The 20,476-nt window shown below is 43.3% G+C and overlaps 1 protein-coding gene across 1 annotated transcript in view; it reads right to left on the reverse strand.

Annotated features, from left to right (window-relative positions):
• LOC113448259 (major facilitator superfamily domain-containing protein 8-like) overlaps positions 1–19,369 on the reverse strand; it is a 34,522-nt gene extending 15,153 nt beyond the window's left edge. Inside the window, exons 1-5 of the mRNA XM_026718885.2 lie at positions 18,894–19,369; positions 6,147–6,332; positions 4,868–4,930; positions 3,661–3,780; positions 933–1,012 (exon numbers count right to left, since the gene is read on the reverse strand). Coding sequence (XP_026574670.1) covers positions 933–1,012; positions 3,661–3,780; positions 4,868–4,930; positions 6,147–6,332; positions 18,894–18,969 — 525 coding nt within the window. The 5' untranslated portion in view covers positions 18,970–19,369. The remainder of the gene's footprint in view (positions 1–932; positions 1,013–3,660; positions 3,781–4,867; positions 4,931–6,146; positions 6,333–18,893) is intronic.
• Positions 19,370–20,476: the final 1,107 nt, after the last annotated feature.

Genomic DNA, 20,476 nt, shown 5'->3' on the forward strand with positions numbered 1-20,476 from the left:
AGCAGGATGGGAAACCACGCCCACCCTGGACCGTGGAAAAACCTTTCTCTCCAGAACCTGTCCTTGATGCCCAAAAGGTTGAGGGGGCCACTGATTTAATGGATAAGACTTTGAGCCCACCAAAGAGACGGTGAGTTCTAATTCCACCTTAGGCATGAAAACCAGCTGGGTGACTTTGAGCCAATCACTAGGAGACCGTGAGTTTTCATCTCACTTTAGGCACGAAAGCCAGGCTGGATAACTTTGGGCCAGTCACTCTCTCTCAGCCCAACCCACCTCACGGGGCTGTTCTTGTGGGGAAAATAGGAGGAGGAGGAGGAGGATGTGTTGGATAAATTCTCCACTTTGATTTATTTGTAAACATAATAAAGGGGGAATATAAATAAATAAATAAGCCGATGAGATTATACAATTTATTGTATAATTCTCTCGTCAGTACAGGTATTCCTCGACTTACAATTACAATGGACACCACCAGAATTTCTGCTGTTAAGACAAGCAGCTGTTAAGTGATTACTGCCTGATTTTATGACTTCAAAAATGTCGAACTAGTTTTGTTACCTAATCTGGTTAATATTTTAACATTCACAGGAGCCGTGGTGGTGCAGTGGTTAGAATGCAGTACTGCTGGCTACTTCTGCTGACTGCCAGATGCCTGCAATCTGGCAGTTCAAATCTCACCAGGCTCAAGGTTGACTCAGACTTCCAAGGTGGGTAAAATGAGGACCCAGATTATTGGGGGGCAATATGCTGACTCTGTAAACCCTTAGAGAGGGCTGTGATCACTGTGAAGCAGTATGTAAGTCTGCTATTGCTATTTGTGATATTAATTGTAAGCCAACCCAGAGTCCTTTGTGGAGTGAGATGGGCAACATATATACATTTAATTAATAAATACTGCTTCTAAAAAGAACAAATTCTTCGCAACTTACCCCGGGGGATGTAAACTTATTCACCACAAAAGGCCCCAAATGGAAATTGCAGAGGCGCAGGAAAAGGTTACAGGCTGGTCCTGGAAGCAAATATGACAGAACAGGTATATGAAGAGGGCATACAGGTTACCTGCCAAGACATCAGCATCTTCTGCAGTGACCTTCCTTCAACCTCCAAGCCACCCAGAGTCACTGTTTCGTAATTTAATAAATAAACAAATTTATTCAAACCCTTCCTTTCCCCATAAGATGGCAGCTACAAGAAAAAGACTCTTCTTAGTGGTGGCACCCCAGCCACAGGTATAAAAGTTAACTAGTCCTAGTATTATAACTTTGGAAAGGACATTTAGGACCCTCAACTCCAGAGTTGGAAGGGTCCTTGGAGGTCTTCTAGTCCAACCCGCCGCTTAGGCAGGAAACCCTATATCATTTCAGGCAAATGGTTATCCAATCTCTTCTTAAAGACTTCCAGTGTTGGAGCATTTACAACTTCTGGAGGCAAGTTTTTTCCACTGGTTAATTGTTCTAACCGTTAGGAAAGTTCTCCTTAATTCTAAGTTGCTTCTCTCCTTGATTAGTTTCTATTCATTGCTTCTTGTCCTACTCTCAGTTGCTTTGGAGAATAGCTTGACTCCCTCTTCTTTGGGGCATCCCCTGAGATATTGGAAGACTGCTATCATGTCACGCCTAGTCCTTTTCATTAAACTAGACATACCCAATTCCTGCAACAGTTCTTCATATGTTTTAGCCTCCAATTCCCTACTCATCTTTGTTGCTCTTCTCTGCACTTTTTCTAGAGTCTCAACATCTTCTTTACATCATGGTGATCAAAACTGGATGCAGTTGTGGTCTTACCAAGGCATTATAAAGTGGTATTAACACTTCACATGATCTTGGGGTTTAAACCATTAGGAGTTTATTCAACATCTAGATAGCTACAGGTTCCTCAACTTGTTCTAGAACAGGGGTGTCCAACCTTTCACCTTCCCTGGGCCACATTAGAAGATGAAAATTTGGTTTGGGCAGCACATAAAATAAAATAACAGTAACGATACCTGATCATCCAAAAAAACCATAGAAAACATAGTTAACATATTAAATTTATTTGGAAATGAAGTTAGTGAGATGTTTTTATTATTAATTATTTATTAAAAATTATTTATTTTTTATCACAGTTTTTTTATCACGTTTTTTTTATCATGGTTTATTTTCCGGCCAAATTTTGCGGGGGGGTGGGGGGGTGGAGAAAGCTCACCCGCCTCGCGCCTACCTCTCCTCCTGCAAATGGCCCGGCTGGATGAGGCAGGACTGGAAGGCAGAAGCAGCAGCAGCGGCGGGGGCAGAAGCAGCGGCGGGGGCAGCGGCGGCGGGGGCAGAAGCAGCAGCGGTGGCAGGGGCAGAAGCGGAGGCGGCAGGGGCAGAAGCGGCAGCGACGACAGGGGCAGAAGTGGCAGCGGGGGCAGAAGCAGCGGGGGCAGAAGCGGCGGCGATGGCGGTGGTGGCAACAGCAGGAGGTGGCGCTCTGACGGTGTCTGCTTTTTCTGTTGCTGCTTGGCCTGGCGCTCGCCCTGCCTCGCGCCTGCTTCTCCTCCTCCTCCTCGCTGGCTCTGGCACGAAGGTTGGGGTGGGCACTGGGCCGCATTACAAGGTGACCTGGGCCGCATGCGGCCCTTGGGCCGCAGGTTGGACAAGCCTGTTCTAGAACTTCCAAGCAATTTAGAGTATATAAATAAATAGTTCCAGTTGCTATTTTCACTGCTCTCTTCAAAAAATTTTTTTAAAATGTTTGTTTTCATTGAAACAGCAGCTGCTCAGCACATCTGCTTGCTTAAAAACTGCTCTGAAGTTCCAACGTTAGAGAAGTTTATCTTCTAAAACTGGCCTTTTTCATGCCAATTTTAATTTCATCCACAAACTGCCTTGGCTGAATAAAATCCAGTGCTGGTAACGGGCCTACATAACCGATCTTCTATATTTTTATTTTTATTTTCTCCTTCCAGAAATCCTCCCAGAGAATGTAAAGAAGGCCAACGACAAAATACAGGTTGTCCTGGACTTATAACAACTATCAACACCAAAATTGCTGCTTGGAGCCTTTTAAGTGAAACATTTGTTAAGTGAGTTTTGCCCCCTTTTTATGATCTTTCTTGCCACAGTTATTGAATGGATCATTGCAGGGGTGAAATTAGTAACACGGTTATTAGCAATAGCATTAGACTTATATACCGCTTCACAGTGCTTTACAGTCCCTCTCTAAGTGGTTTACAGAGTCAGCATATTACCCCCAACAATTTTAGGTTCTCATTTTACCCACCTCGGAAGGACTGAAGGTTGAGTCAACCTTGAGACTGATGGGATTCGAACTGCCAAATTGTAGGCAGCCAGCAGTCAGCAGAAGTAGCCTGCAATACTGCATTCTAACCACTGCGCCACCACGGCTGTTAAATGGCTTGTCCAAAGGTCACAAAAGGCAATCACAGGACCCCAGCACCCTGCAACCGTCATAAATACGAGTCAGTTGCCAAGTGTCTGAATTTTGATCACATGACCGTGGGGATGCTTCAATGGACACAAGTGTGAACACCGGTCGTAAGTCACTTTCTCCAGTGCCGTTGTAACTTTGAATGGTCAGGTAAAATGAAATGTTACAAGTCTACCTGTACCGCAATGCAAACTTCCAGCGCTGACACAGAATGTGGGAAGGATCTGTCAAAAGTGGAGTCCTTACCAATAAGCAGCCCAACCTGGCGGCATGCCATGACGGCGGCAAAGACCTTGGACCTCTCCTGCGAAGTGGTAGAGCGGGTGAGGTAGCCAAAGATGGAGGCCCCTGCTCCAGTCCCCACACCTGTAGCGGAGATCCAGAAAAAAGTCCATTGGAAAAGGAAAGAATGGCAAATTTAAGCACATCTTCACTCACCCACCCACCCAAAGCCTGTTATCCAATTTAGCCCTCCCTGTCTGACACCTAAGATTGAAAATCATAAGCTACGTCTTTTCTATCCTGCTCTACGGAGTGGAGAGTTAGTCCCTTGAAGAGGCTAGAGGCATTTGAAATGTGGATTTATAGACGGCTGTTACGTGTAAGTTGGGTTGACAAAATCAGAAATGAGGAGGTGACAAGCTGCCTGGGAAAGCCAAGGGAAAGCACCAAAGCCATTAAAAAGCAAACGTTAGAATATTTTGGAGATGTGGTGTGACACCCGGAAAAATATGGCATACTTCACTTAATCCTCCACGGAAAGACTGAAGGCAAATGAAGTCCAGGCAGAAGAAAAACATCATGGCTTCAAAATCTAAGGGACCAGTTTGAACAAAACTCAGTAGCATTTTTTCGTGATGCTCTTGATAAAAATAGGATTGCCAACACGATCGCCAACGTCCGATGATGGATATGCCACAAGAAGAAGTCTTGACACCTTCAAGATTTGTCCAGCTAATATCTGGTTGGCTGGGCAAGATATTTTCTTCCGATGCAGTTCTCTTGGTTAAATTTAGAACCAGGGCAACAAAGCCCAGTTTAATACATTTAAAAGAATTCAAAACCAGCTAAAATCTACAAATCCAAAAGATAACTGAAGTCCTGTGTTTGTGCAATCCTCTTAACTTGTCACTCAGGCATTTTGTTTTTTATTTTATTTGAATCTGAATTTGCACAATATACATGGAAATAAAGACTAACCAAATAAGCTAGTTTGGCCCAAACAAGCTAAGTTGCAAAACAACTTAGCACATTAATGTTTTTTTGGCTAGGCCTTTTATCTAAAAGATTTAGTAAGCTGTGTGGAAAGAGGAGGAAAGAAGTGAAGCAAAAGGGCTGATAAGAGTTGGAGAAACTTAAGCTCCCAAATTAAGGAAAAAAGTGAAGAAAGTTCCCTTATTTGTACCTCAAAGCTCAATGAGTTGAGTTGGGTTGAGCTGTCCCCTGTCCTTACCTGCTACTAGTCGGCTGCTGAGAAGCATCCATTTGGAGCCACCCACGAAGTACATGAAGTTTCCTGAAAACAAAGACAACAGAGTAGAAAGAACAGAAGCAAAAGATGGCTTGGTGGCGCTCAGACAGCCCTACATCACAGGACTAGAACCCACCTGGAATGAGGCTGCCCACGATGCCACCAAGGTTGATGGCACCCAGTGCTAAATCATTCGTGGACAGCATGATGCCGGTTGTGGTTTTGTGCAGCAGAACAGCTCCCTAAACAATGATCAGGGGAACAAGTGGATTATGGGTACATTTAGGACAGGTTTAGATGTCCGAAACCTGGAAGGAGGGACTGACTCTCTATGGGAATAAATTTACTGAGCATAAGATGGAAAAATGGATCTGTGGAACAATCTATCTATGGAAACTGTGGGTTCTCCATTTCTGGGAGCTTCCAAAAAGAGATGCGCAGTCACCTCTCAGGGACGGTTTTGCTGGCATTCCTGCACATTGCAGAAGGATGGATTAGATGAACCTTGCAACTCCACAGTTCTATGATTCTGGGATTAAATGCCTGGCCACAGAGGAAAGCGTCTATAGCTGAACTGTGAAATATTACAGTATGTGCACGGGGAATTGTTTCCATGGATTCAACAATTCTGTTATTTTTATAGTTTGCTGCACAGTCGGCCACATGTTCAGACTGGATTTGGCATTGTTGTCCACCACTCAAGCCCTTCCCAAAGACTTGGATAGGCAGATGGGGGGGTGTTTGGTGATAATAAAGAGCCGTGGTGGCGCATTGGTTAGGAGGCAATATTGCAGGCTAATTCTGCCGACTGCCAGCAGTTCAACGCTCACCAGGCTCAAGGTTGACTCAGCCTTTCATCCTTCCGAAGTCAGTAAAGTGAAGAGCCAGACTGTTGGGAGTCCAAGTGCTATTCCTACTATTATTAAAGGTACTGCCGCAGGCCGAAAGCTGTTCCAAGCAAAGCTGCCTTTTGCAATTCACCGGTGGAAATTTTGCCAATCGTGTTCAAGCGGTGCTCTGGATGTTTTGGGATTGCACCTGGCACCTATTACTATTATACTACAGTACCTTGGCTTTCTCTTGTCACCGTGGTTTTATTTCTACTGAAGCAAAATTTTAAAAAAATGAAGTTAGTACCAATAATATCCAGTCAAATGCCTTTTTGAAGTCAAAGGGACCTTGGAGATCTGAAGGAACAGAAGGTGGCAAATTATCCTGAGAGGGCGACCTGTCTCAACCTCCCCCAGCAGGGTCCACTCACCTGCTATCTGAAACAAGTTGGCAAACATGATGCTCCCCTTGGTTCGACGGGTGCGGTCGGACCAGTATCCAAAGAAGGGACCCGTGATTAATCCAGCAAAGCTAAAGGCAGAGAGAGCCAGGCCCAAGTAGTACGGTTCAGCATTGAGCTTTTGCAGATAGGCCCAAATGGTTGGCAGGATCACCGCTGGGTGGAAGGAAGGGAGGAAGAAGAGAGAGGCCAAAGTTAAGAAACGTGTCCAAAGAGGCGTGCATCAGAAGACGCCCTCTTATAGCCAAAATTACAGAAGAGCTCGGGCTTTCGGCCGCAGTTCAAGCCCCAAATTTCCATGGCAAAGCGAAACAGTTGTTAAGCGAGTTTTGCTCCATTTTACGACCTTTCTTTCCACAGTTGTTAAGTGGATCGCTGCAGTTATTAAATTAGCAGCACCATTGGTAAATGAATCTGGCTTCCCCATTGTCCTTGAGGGTCAGGTCGCAAAAGGGGATCACCATCAGAGGTGGTCATTCAGCAGGTTCTGACCAGTTCTGGAGAACCGGTAGCAGAAATCTTGAGTAGTTCGGAGAACCGGCAAATACCCCTTCTGACTGGCCCCACCAACCCCATCTATTCTCTGCCTCCCATTGAGTCCCAGCTGATAGTCTGGGTTTTTCTTTGGTTGCCCTGCACAGGAGAACGGAACTGGAAAGCAGGTTAGTGGAGTGGGGAGGGAATGGGGATTTTGCAGTAACCTTCCCCCAGGAGTGGGGAGGGAATGGGGATTTAACAGTATCCTTCCCCTGCCAAGCCACGCCCACAGAACCAGTGGTAAAAAAAATTGAATCCCACCACTGGATCACGTGAGCCCCCAGGACATAGCAACTGTTGTAAGTATGTGCCAGTTGCCAAGAGTCTGGATTTTGATCACGTGACCATGGGAATGCTGCAAAGGTCATTAAGTGTGGAAAACAGTCATGGGTCACTAAAGAAATGGTTGCAAGTTGAGGATGGCCTCTCTCATCTTGAATGGAGGCTAACAGCAGATCCCTACCAAGCATACTGTAGGTTTCTAGTCTTATGCCCCGGCCATTTCCTTTCTCGTTTTGAAAACTCTAGTTTTCTTTTCTGGCTTGGATGGCAAGTCCCACTTTGCTAAATGCAGGTTTTGGGTTGCAAAACTTTTGATCTGAGCCACACAGCTGCTGTGGTTAGCCACGGTTCTCCATAGGCTCTGAACCAAGCCAGGCAAATCCTTTGAAGCTCTGCGGGCTGGGATTATACAAAAAGGCCAAGCCCAAAAACAAAAACAACAAACCCACATTACAGCTTAACGCCAATGTCTTAAGCGAGGTCTTATCTTGTTTTCCCTTTTTAAAAAAAAACAAACAAAAAACCCTCATTTCAACTGCCAGTAATGTGGTTGTATGAAAACCACAGCTAAGGAGAAGGGAACCCTAGAAACAAAACTGAGGATTTATACATCTCCCGGGGAAGTATTTTGATTTAATACGCGCTTATATTTTTATTTGGTATGTGCTTATATTTAAGTGCAGTACAAGATGTGTTCTCCCCACAAAGACCACCCTGTACATTAGGTTGGACTGGGACATAGGTAGTCCTCCACTTACAACCACTCATTTACTTACTGTTTAAGATTTAAAGTCACAGCGTCGCTAAAAACTGTGACTTAGGGTGGTTTTTCACACTTACGACCATGGCCGCTTCCCCAGGATCACGGGATCCAAATTCAGATGTGTGTATTTATGATGGTTGTGGTGTCATCATGTGACAGACTTTCCGCGACCTCCTGATGAGCCAAGTCAATGGGGAAGCCATTAACAGCTGTGGTGAGTTAACAACTATTGTGGCAAGAGAGGTGGTAATAAACGGGGCAGGACTCACTTGGACAATTGTCTTGTTTTGTGATGGAAACTTTGGGCTCAACTATGGTCGTAAGTCGAGGACTACCGTGTTTCTCCCAAAACACGACCCACCCAGGGGTGGGCTTCAAAAAAGTTCTCTGCCCAGTTGCTGGGTGGGCGTGGCCTAGTCGGCCTCCTGCACCACGATGGAGGAGGAGCGTTTTTGACCTCCCCGGGCTCCGGAGGCTTTCCTTGAGCCTCCAGGTGGGCGAAAATGGCCTCCCCGGGTTCCGGAGGCTCTCCGGAAGCCTGAAACGGACCCATTTCCAGCCTTCCTGAATTTCTGGGAGGCCTGTTTTTTGGCTTCCCCACGTGTGCCCTGCACTTACCTGCATCCAAAATGGGCCACATGGGGACTCCTGGGAGGGGAGGGGACAGGTGGGCGGGGCCAGCCAGGAGTGGGATTTGGGGGCTTCTCCGAACTGCACAGAATCTTAGTTAGGGGCTCCCCTGAACCCTTGCGAACCCCCAGCAGCCCACCCTGGACCTACCCCAATAAGTCCAACCTAATTTTTGGGGGGGATGAGCCTAATATTATTCCTATCCCGAAAATAGGCCTGGGGGAAGGGGGCCAGCATGATGGGCTGCGCCAGCTGCTTTGCTTTTTTCCCTCTTTTTGGGAGGCTCTCGCGGGAACCTTTTTGGTGAACGGGAGGAAAATGGGGGGGGGGGAGTTTCTGCCTGTAATCCATTCCTCAAGCTCAGCACAGACTGAGGGGAAGGATGGCAGGCAGGAAAATTCCCCCCTTTCCTCCCGTTCGCCCAAAAAGCCTCCATTCTGAACGCTGAAGGTTTGGAATGGAGGCGACGGTGCGTCCACGGCACGTCCGGCTCACCGCGTCTGGCCTGCTGCACCTCAAAAAAAAGTAAGATCGCCTCGAAAAATCAGCCTAAGTGCTTATTTTCAAGTCTAAAAGAAAACAAGACTGGGGCTTATTTTCTGAGAAACACGATCCCTGTACGACTGGCCCACTGTCGCCCAATAATCTTCTACGACTAAGGGAGGACTAGAATCTGGGTCTCCACGTACCTTATTACATCATGCTGGATCTTGCACAGAAGAGGAGGGACTTTCCCAACCTGCATCCTTTTAGAGCAGGGCTGTCAAACTTGTGGCCCACAGGCCAGATGTGTCATGGGCTGGCTATGCCCATGACCAGTTTAGTGAATGGGGAAAAGTCACGATATGTCGTGTCACAATGCTGTGACGATGCTAGTTTAACAGCCCTGTTTGACAGCATCGTTTAGTAGTGCTCCTGGTTTGTGTAATTTGCAACTTTTTTCCTCTGGAAATCCATTGCTACTCCCATGCCATTCCAAGGGTATTTCCTGTAACAGTGGTCACCAACCAGTGGGCTGAGGACCATGGGTGATCTGCGAGAAAATTCTGGTGGTCCACAGAGAAATGTCACCCCCAAATCAATTAATCCAGGCTGCACGGGAACACAACGCTGTGCCACCCACATGGCCCGTGGGAACACAAGGCTTGTGATTTGAATGGGGGTAGATTTGTTGGGAGTCCTGACTTTCAGCACAGCCCTCTGGCCACCAAGCCAGACTAACTCAAGCTACACTTAACCCAGACTGTTTCTATTCCAGTAAGATTTACATCAGGATCAAATGCAGTTGTTGTATTTTTTTTATCACAGGCTGTGGAGGGATGTGCCCCAAATTAACATCCTTCAAATAAGCATCCAAAGATTCAGAAATTGGCTGGAAAAACCTCAAGGTCAGCTGATAAGTGAAAAGACACTTTAATTTATTAAATCCTACCTTTTCTGAGAGCAAAATCTACCAAATTTACAAAGGAGGTCTCCCTAATTCTATGCTTACAAAAACAATCCTAGTTAGACGTGCAACCAACTCTTCATGGTCAAATCTAATACTTAACATCTGTACTGGCTGTTGGAAAAGCAAGCCTCAGAATGCTAGGCAACCAACTTACTTTAAATTTAACAAACTTTGTTTAAATTAAGAGTCACTGACTGAGACAAGGAGCTATAGAAACTGAACAAACAAACAAAGGTGTATTCATCCACATCGCTGAAACCATGGTTTAATTAATAAACTACAACTGGTTGGGCACACATGGTTCACTGTCCCATAACTCTTGTTTATGTCCGCCAGGTGAATCAGTCAGAAAATATGACTAGATGAGCTAATACTATTTTATTATAAGGCCAGGTTAACCTACTCTTGCAAATTTGTTTGAAGGTATAAATCTCCCGTAACCATTTTTAAGCACCAGAACAATTAGGGGCGGTTCCTAAGTTTCTTCCTCCAACTGTTGAGTCACTGAGGGCACCTACCTCTCTTATCTAATTGTTTCCTAGGCAGCATTTATTTCCTTCATCCTTCAAGATCATTTCCACATCCCATTACAGTTTATGAGACAGGATGCCCTGAGTTCACACCATGATTGATTTGCCCAAAAAGTCTTATTTCATTCTTTGACAATGTGACTAAATGAGCAGACCAGTGAAATACAGTATATTTCAATAAGGCATTTGACAAAGTAGACCACAAACTACTTTTTGGTAAGCTAAAAAAAAAAAAAAAAAGATGGGATAGACAGCATCACCATCAGATGGATTTGTAACTGGCTGACAAACTGTACTCAACCAGTAGTCCTTAATGGTACTACATCTACATGGAAGGGAGTAAGCAGTGGGCACAAGATTCCATTTTAGGCCCAGTATTCTTCAATATCTTCATAAACGATCTAGATGAGGGAGTAGAAAGGGAACTCATCAAAACTGCAGATGACACTAAGCTGTCAGGAACAGGCAATACTCCAGAAGACAAGCTCAGGATCCAGATGGATCTCAACAGACTTGAACACTGGGCCCTGTCTAGCAAAATGAAATTCAATGTAGATAAAAGTAAGGTTTTACACTTGGGTAAGAAAAACCAACAGTGTAGGTAGGTATAGACCAAGTGAAACCTGCCTTAATGCCAATGAGAGGGATCTTGGGAGTCCTAGAGAACCACTTAAATGTGAGCCAGCAGTGAGTGGCAACAGCCAAAGAAACCAATGCAGTTCTAGCTTGCGTTAACAGAATCAAGATCACATGAACCATTCGTACTGCTTTAGGAAGCCTTCATGAGACCACACTTAGAATACTGCATCCAACTTTGGTCACCATATTATAAAAAAGATGTTGAGACTGGAAAGAGCTCAGAAAAGAGCAAGAGGAATGGGGGCTGGAGGCTAAAAGATATGAAAAGAGTTGTAGGAATTGGGTAGGCCTAGTCACTAGTGAAAGGAAAGACTAGGAGCGACATGATAGCAGTGAGCCAATATTTGAGGGGTGCCACAAAGAAGAGGGGGGTCCACTTATTTTCAAAGCACCAGAAGGTAAGATAAACCATGGATGGAAACTAATCAAGGAGAGAGAAGCAACCAAGAACTAAGAAGAAACTTCCTAACCGTGAGGACAATTGACCAGTGCAACAGCTTGGTTCCAGAAGTTATGGGTGCTCCGTCACTGGACGCTTTCGAGAAAAGACTGGGCAGCCACTTGTCTGGAATAGTATAGGGTCTCCTCTTGAGCAGGGGTTTGGTATAGAAGACCTCCAAGGTCCCTTCCAATTCTTGTTATTCTGTCTGATATTCTGTTTTAGCAACCAGACAGATTATCTCCATGACAACATGGCCTTAACCTAGTCCTTTGGGTCTTCCAATGGTGCGCTCATCATAACAAATCAATTAACCTTGCTGTTGTTTATCCTCTTCTTCCCTTTCGTTCAGGTGCATACCTTACACCAGAGGTCCCCAAACTTGGCAACTTTAAGACTTGTGGACTTCAACTCCCAGAATTCTCCACCCAGCAATGCTGGCTGGAGAATTCTGGGAGTTGAAGTCCACAAGTATTAAAGTTGCCAAGTTTGGAGACCTTTGCCTTACCCTAAACCCAGGGTTTTCAAACCTGACGGCTTTAAGACTTGTGGACTTCAACTCCCAGAATTCCTCCTCCAGTCATGTTAGCTCAGGAATTCTGGGAGTTGAAGTCCACGAGTCTTAAAGTTTGAAGAAACTTCAAACTTTCCATGTTTGAAGACCCTTGCACTAAACCAAAACTAAGAAATCCACATGACAATTGAGACTACTGGGCAAATCCAACCAGAAGTGCAGAGAACCAGGAAGTGGTTGAGCCAAAAAGTGAAGATGAAATAGAATAGAATAGAATAGAATAGAATAGAATAGAATAGAATAGAATAGAATAGAATAGAATTCTTTATGGGCCAAGTGTGGTTGGACACTCAAGAAATTTATCTTGATGCTTATACTCTCAGTATACATAAAATAAAAGATACATTCATCAAGAGTCAAGAATCATCAGGTACAACACTTAATGATAGTCATAGGGTACAATAAGCAATCAAATCATACTAGGAAACAGTCAATATAAATCGTAAGATTACAAGCAACAAAGTTACAGGGACAATACAGTCACAAGTGGGAGGGGATGGGTGATAAAGAGTGATGAGAAGAATAACAGTAATAGTAGTGCAGACTTTGCAAACCAGTTCCAGCAGTCCCGAGTAGATGTATGAGGTATGATGAGAACTGCAATCCAAGACAGTAGGCCTCAAATTAAGAAAGCCTTAGATATACCCAATCTATTCATACTTCCTCATGATTGCTCCAGGGTGGATGGGTAAAAATTAAGCTAGAGTGGGGATTTGTTGGTGGAGCTGCCCTACTACTTACCTTTGGACAGTTGTAGCCAGGCCTCGCACACTGTTAGGAATAACATAGGTTACCTAACGTAGTTTGGGTAAAATAATATATATAAACTATGATTGTAAGTTTAAGTGTGTGTCACTTTAAAACTGCAAAGCATGTAATTTTGGGTGTGGTGTGAAACCACCATAAGAGGGAGCAAGAGAACCTGACAATTACTGGATTGCATGGATTGATGGTTTGTTAACTGCGTGTTTCCCCTACTGCTGAGTTGCTGAAGGAAGAGAGGAGTTTTTTGACTTCTTCATATCTCTACTGCAAGGAGCTATATTACTGGACTGATATTTGTAAGTTTACTGACCTCTCTTTTTCGACACTGGAATTTGCAACTGAATAATTCCTGGATGGACTGAACTAGTGAATGATATATGGACTGTTTGGCTATGCTATAACTCTTACTGGAATAAACTATTTAATTAGCACTGTGTATCTGTTTTACTGAGTGTAAGCTACAAAAACGTTTATCTCACATATTTTGCCTGCCTGCCTGACTGCCGTGCAGATTCTGCTAGGGTGTATCCCTAACACACACCATGACACCTGCCTTACCAGCCCAATTCTTCTGCAGCTGGCAAAGCTCGCAAGATTTTACTGAAGGCCTCTGTAGCTGATAACAAAGCTCTGGATCGATCCAAAGCTCTTTTATCGGAGGCAGAGGCCTTCAGGAAAGCCTTGCCAGCTGCAGAAGGAGTTCCTGAAGGCCCCTGACAGCAAAAAGGAGGCCGGGGGCTACGCGCACAACTGAGGTTAGTCAGTGGATGACATCCCCCGAAAATAAGACCTGGTGCCATTTTTGGTGGCAAAAAAAATATAAGACAGAGTGTTAGGAATAACAAGGTTACCTAACATAGTTTGGGTAAAATAATATATATAAATTATGATAGTAAGTTTAAGTGTGTGTCACTTTAACTGCAAAGAATGTAATCTTGGGTGCGGTTGTGAAACCGCCATAAGAGGGAGCAAGAGAACTTGCTGGATTGATGGTTTGCTAACTGCGTGTTCCCTGCTGCGGAGTTTTTGAATGTCGAAGGAAGAAAGGAGGTTTGACTTCTTCATATCTCTACTGCGAGGAGATATATTACTAGACTGATATTTGTAAGTTTACTGACCTTCTTTTTCGACACTGGACCTTGCAACTGAATAATCCCCGGACGGACTGAACTAGTGAATGATATATGGACTGTTTGACTATGCTAAAACTCTTACTGGAATAAACTATTTAACTAGCACAGTGTATCTGTTTTACTGAGTGTAAGCTACAAAAACGTTTATCTCACATATTTTGCCTGCCTGCCTGACTGTCGTGCAGATTCTGCTAGGGTGTATTCCTAACACAGAGTCTTATTTTCGGGGAAACTGTTAGGAATAACAAGGATACCTAACATAGTTTGGGTAAAATAATATATATAACCTATGATAGTAAGTTTAAGTGTGTGTCACTTTAAACTGCAAAGCATGTAATTTTGGGTGCAGTGTGAAACCGCCATAAGAGGGAGCAAGAGAACCTGCTAACGATTACTGACGATTGATGGATTGATGGTGTGCTAACTGCGTGTTCCCTGCTGCTGAGGGAAGAAAGGAGGTTTGACTTCTTCATATCTTCCAGTCTTGTTAAACCATTTTTTACAGATTGCCTTACATTCAGATATCTAAGATCTGTATGCTTAGATCTCGTTTTCACAGCAATATTTGTAGCCATCCGTATGGCTGCTTGATTGTCCTCATACACTACAATGGAATCATTAACAGTTATTCCCATATCTAATAACTGTTTATACAGAATTAAATCAGTACATAATAAAGATAGACATGAAAATTATGCTTCCATTGTGGACATACTTATGTGTTGCTGTCTAATTGACCTCCAAACAATCAATGCTTTTCCTAACAGTATAGCCTTTCCTGAACTTGATTTCCTAGTGTTTATTCTGTTGCAAAACTTGCATCAGCATATGCACTTATAATCAAATCATCTTTTGGCTTCAAATACAATGCATAGCGCATTGTCCGTTTAAGATACCTTAAGATATGCTTTGTCGGTTGCCAGTGTCGTTCAGTGGGGATTCAGCGTTGAATCGTGCCAATTGATTAACGCTATAGGCAATATCTGGCCTTGACCAATTACTAATATACGATAAACTACCAATTAGCAACTGATAAATAGTCTTATCGAATTTTGAACTCTGAATATCAGTGTGGCCAAATTCCTTACGCATTGGAGTTTTTGCCGGTTTACAAAGTTCCATATTATATGTTTTTAGTAATTGATAAATCTTATCCTCTTGAGATATCTTATAGCCACCTTTGGTTTTATTTATTGTCAATCCTAGGTACTGTTTTATCTCTCCTAATTGCTTTAATTTTATCCTCTTACCTAGTAATGATATTATTTCAGTAGCTTCATGATTAGTTTTTGTAATTAAAGCAATATCATCTGTAAACAACAATAACAATGACACTGTTCCATTTGTCTCTTTCTTAAATACACATGGATCAGCTAAACCTGCTTTAAACCCTATATTGTTTAATTCCTTAACAATATATTGGTTCCATTCGTAACCAGATTGTTTTAATCGATAGAGACTCTTTTTAAGCTTCCAACAGTCATTATTTGTTTTATCATCCTTAATTCCTACAGGTTTCTTTAGGTATATAGTTTGCTGCAATGGTGCATGCAGATAAGCAGTTTCTACATCTAAGTGATTTATGATATAGTTTTTCTTAGCTGCCCACACTAAAGCTGCTCTCAAGGTTGTTGCTTTTAGACTCGGTACAAATACTTCATCATAATCCCATGCAGTTTGATTAAATCCTTGAGCTACCAACCTAGCCTTATGGGTAACAGTCCCATTTTTACCTTTTAATTTAAATATCCATTTATAGCCAATGGACTTTTCACCTGGAGGTAATTTAACATTTTCATAAACTTCCATTTGTTTCAATGAATTTAGTTCCTTTTCCATCGCTCTATGCCAATTTTCTTGATCCTTTGTAGGATACATTCTAAGTTCTTCCACAGTAGTTGGAACTTTACTAACTTGGCAAACTACACTTGCTTGGTACCTGTCAGGTGGTCTGGTTTCACGTGTTGAACGTCTAGGTATTACAGGGATTACAGGTGGACTTTCATGTACTACCTGTTCCTGGTTATCTATTTCTTCCTGTTCACCTATTTCTTCTTGTTCTGGTCCTATTTGCTCTTCCTGTACTTCCTCTTTAATTGTACTCTTCTTATTACTGATATGTTGTTTTGGTCTTTTGTAGGTTTCTATGATTACATCGTTACTTGAATCTTGCTCCAGTAAACTCTAGATGTACCTTTTTCCCAGAATCTATATGATTTGTGATTAGATTCATAACCTACAAAGAATAACTTTTTAGCCCTATGCTGCCCCTTATGTCTCAGTTGTGTAGGAATATGCACCCATGCTGGTGCTCCAGATGTGTTCATGTAACTTAGGTCAGGTTTTCTACCATGCCATCATGTGAATGGTAATTCACCTGTTGTTGAGTTAACATTATTCAATATATGATTACCACACATTATTGCTTCTCCCCACAAAGTTTCAGGTAATCCTGAATCCGACAACATAGTACGAGCCATTGCCTGTATTGTTTGGCCTCGTCTTTCTATAAAGGAATTATGTTGTGGCCTATATGGTGCAGACTTTTTATGTTCCACACCTGCCATCTTCAGTCTATTTTGGAATTTATTATTTATAAATTCCATACCATTATCAGTTACAAGAGTTACTAGTTTCCTTTTAGTTTTTCTTTCTGCAAACCTCAACCAATTAAAGAAATTTTGATACGTTTCCGTTTTACTCTTCATATCTCTACTGCGAGGAGATATATTACTGGACTGATATTTGTAAGTTTACTGACCTCTTTTTCGACACTGGACTTTGCAACTGAACAATCCCCGGATGGACTGAACTAGTGAATGATATATGGACTGTTTTGACTATGCTAAAACTCTTATTGGAATAAGCTATTTAACTAGCACAGTGTATCTGTTTTACTGAGTGTAAGCTACAAAAATGTTTATCTCACATATTTTGCCTGCTGCCTGACTGCCGTGCAGATTCCTCTAGGGCGTATCCCTAACAGAAACACAGTATTAGGTAGAGAAGAGAATAAGCACTATTTTCAAACTAGAATTGTGAAAGAGAATTTGAAACAAATGTAGGTGCGGACTAAGGATGTTAGGAAGTATAGACCAGAACATCAAAGGCTCAGGATTGAAATCCTTGGTATTTGTTCTCTGAGCTTGCTCCTTTGCTCGCAAACTTTTAATTACCCAACTAGATACCATCATCAGAACACCCAGGACACCACATGAAAACTTGAAAACTCAGCATAATAATTAATTCCTCAGGAAAAGAGAGGCAGTTTGGTCTAGTGGCTAAGGCATTAGGCTAGAAACCAGGAATCGTGAGTTCTAGTCCTGCCTGAGGCATGAAAGCCGGCTGGGTGACTATAGGCCTTCTCTCTCAGCCCAACTCACCTCATAGTTTTGTTGGGAAGAAAATAGGAGGAAGAAGGAGCATTAGCTATATTTGCCGCCTTAGTTAATTATAAACATAATAATAAAGGCAGGATCAAAATGAATGTATAAAATATTCAGAACTCAGCTAGGAAAAGCACTTAGAAAAAGCTTGTTCGTTCATTTACAGCTCCAGATCTTTTAGCAGTCTAGAACATGGATTACAGGTTGCATAAATTTACAATTTTAAGAATGCTGATTCTGCAAGCCAGGCTACACTGAGAGCTTCTGCCCTGGAGACCAATCCCTTGTGTGTCTAATCACACTTGGCCAAATAAAGTACAGGTAACCCTCAACTTACAACAGTTCACTTAGGAACCATTCAAAGTTACAACATTTTTTACACTTCACAACCACTGCAGCATCCTCAGGGTCACATGATAAAAATTCAGATGCTTGGCAACCGATTCATATTAATGACAGTTCCAGTTTCCCAAGGTCACGTGATCCCCTTGTGTGGCCTTCTGATAAGCAAAGTCAACGGGGAAGCCAGACTTAACTTAACCATGTTACTAACTTAACAACTGCAGGGATTCCCTTAACAATTACGGCAAGGTAGGTCGTAAAATGGGCCTAAATTCATTTAACAAATGTCTCGCTTAACAACCTAAATTTTGGGCTCAACAGCAGATCATCAATCAAGGAGTACCTATATTCACATTCAATTTCAAATTAGTGTGGACTTCAACTCTCAGAATTGAAATCCACACATCTTAAAGCACCATTTCTCCAAGTGTTTGGTGAAGCTGAGTGTCCGTCCTTCCTTCCAGCTCCGCTCCTAAAATCTGGAGAAACAAAGCCCCCTCCCATAAAAAGGGGTAAAGATGCCTGAACTCTGACCCCGATTCCTATTTTATATTTCAATTCCATTTTGCCCAGAGCAATGCACAAGATCCTGGCACAAAGAAGACCAGAGGACAGGAAACAATGGATGGAAACTAATCAAGGAAAGAAGCAACCTGGAATTAAAGAGAAACTTCCTAACTGTGAGAATAATTAACCAGTGAAACAGCTAGCCTCCAGAAATTGTGGGTGCTCCACCACTGGAGGGTTTTAACCAATCAGAATAGATATGGAAGGGACCTTGGAGGTCTTCTAGTCCAACCCTCTATACTATTTTGGACCAGGGGCTGTCCCCTCTCTTTAAAAAAAAAACCCCAGTTTTAAAAAATCCCAGCACCCTTTACTTCTGAAGGCAAGTTAACAACCAATTAACCTGGTTAATTGTTCTCACTGTTAAGAAGCTTCTCCTTAATTCCAGGTTGCTTGTCTCCTTGATTAGTTTAAGAAAAAGCTGGACACAGCCACTTGTCTGAAACAGTATGGGGCTCTCCTGCTTGAGCAGGGGGTCGGAGTAGACGACCTCTAAGGCCCCTTCCAGCTCTATTCTGAATTTTAAAAGATGCCCTCCGGGTCGCCAACAGCCAGGCTAAAACCCTAGGAAAATCTGCACCCCATGGTATCTCCACCCCATGGTATCCTCGCCCCCTCCCCACCCACCGCCGACCCTTCTCCCCGGCGACCCACTCCCCGAGCCCCCTGGATAAACCTACCATACTCGATCCCTCCGGATAGGAAAAGCAGCCCGATGGTGAAGCCGGTCCGTTTCTTCTTCCGTTGGGAATCCATTCATGCGCTCTCCGGGTAACAGATGCGGAGCGAGGGGTCCCCGGAGGAGCTGCAGACGGTCCTCACTCGGCCGGGCGCTTATAGGTCGGTGGATCCAAGCATCCCCGCCCGGCCACCTCGCGACGCCTCCGGCTCGTTACGCGGTGCGCACCTGGCTTGCCGGCACCTCCCTTCCGGCGGCTTTGGGAGACCTGGAGCGGGGCTGGGATGGGGCGGGCCGCGGTGGAGCCCTGTCTGAGCTGCGGCTCTGCCTCCACCCCCCTCGAGACCCCTTTCGGCCGGCCCGCAGGTCCCGGGAGCCGGGGGCGAATGGAAGATACTAAGTTGGAGGAAGGGGGGGGGAAGACGATCTTTCCCAGGATTGACGGCTTCCGTTTCTGTTGCTTCCCGAAAAGCAAAGAGCGGAAACAACCCAAGGGACGCGCAAGCACTTGGATTACGAAAAGTTAGCTTAATTTCAAAATCTATTCCATACAGTGTGTGGTTTGCTGTATAAAATAAGTTTTGTATGAGTGTACTTGTGTATATGGATGTATACACAGTAGGTTTACCACACATACACACACAAAAATACATTTTAAATGTATTTGTGTGTGTATGTATGTATATATGTATGTGTGTGTGTATATACATACATACACACACACACAGAGGCAGTAGCTCTTTTGAATTCTACTGTATAGTGCAGTATTGGTGCAGTGTTGTGCGTTTGGTTCAATGTGTGGAGTGTGAAGGATGTGTGTTTGTGTTTATTTTCATGGTCATGATGTACACTGAAGATGGTGTTTGATTTCGTCGTAGGAAGTGCAGTGACAAAGGAAACATGTACATACATATATATACACACACACACACACACACACACACACACACACACATGCACACATACTCACATACACATTTATAGTCATAGTACATTTAGTCTGTCCTGCAAAAACAGCCTTGCAGGGGAAAACAGTATTCTTGCAAGAACCTAATACGTGTAGTCCTCAACTTATAACAATTCATTTAGTGACCATTTGAAGTTTCAACGGCACTAAAAATTGACTTACGGCCATATTTTACACTTATGACCATTGCAGCTTCCCCTTGATCACATGATCAGAAACCAGACTCTTGGCAACTGACTCATATTTATGACAGTTGCAGTGTCCCAGGCTCAGGTGGTCTCCTTTTGCGACCTTCTGACAAGCAAAGTCAGAGAGGAGCCGGGTTCACTTCACAAACTATAACCCTGTTGCTTGTATCCTTATGGTATTTATTGACTGTTTCCTAGCATGATTCGATTGCTTATTATACCCTATGACTATCATTAAATGTTGTAACCTGATGATTCTTGACTCTTCATGAATGTATCTTTCATGTACACTGAAAGCATTTGCACCAAGACAAATTCCTTGTGTGTCCAGTCACACTTGGCCAATAAAGAATTCTATTATTTCTATTCCTTATTTAAATATTTTTCAAAGCTTAGCTTCCAGCATAGCCCACCCAGTCTGACCCCAGG

Source organism: Pseudonaja textilis, chromosome 4 (assembly GCF_049901715.1).
Source record: "Pseudonaja textilis isolate UNSWEBS1 chromosome 4, rPseTex1.2, whole genome shotgun sequence".
NCBI lineage: Eukaryota > Metazoa > Chordata > Lepidosauria > Squamata > Elapidae > Pseudonaja > Pseudonaja textilis.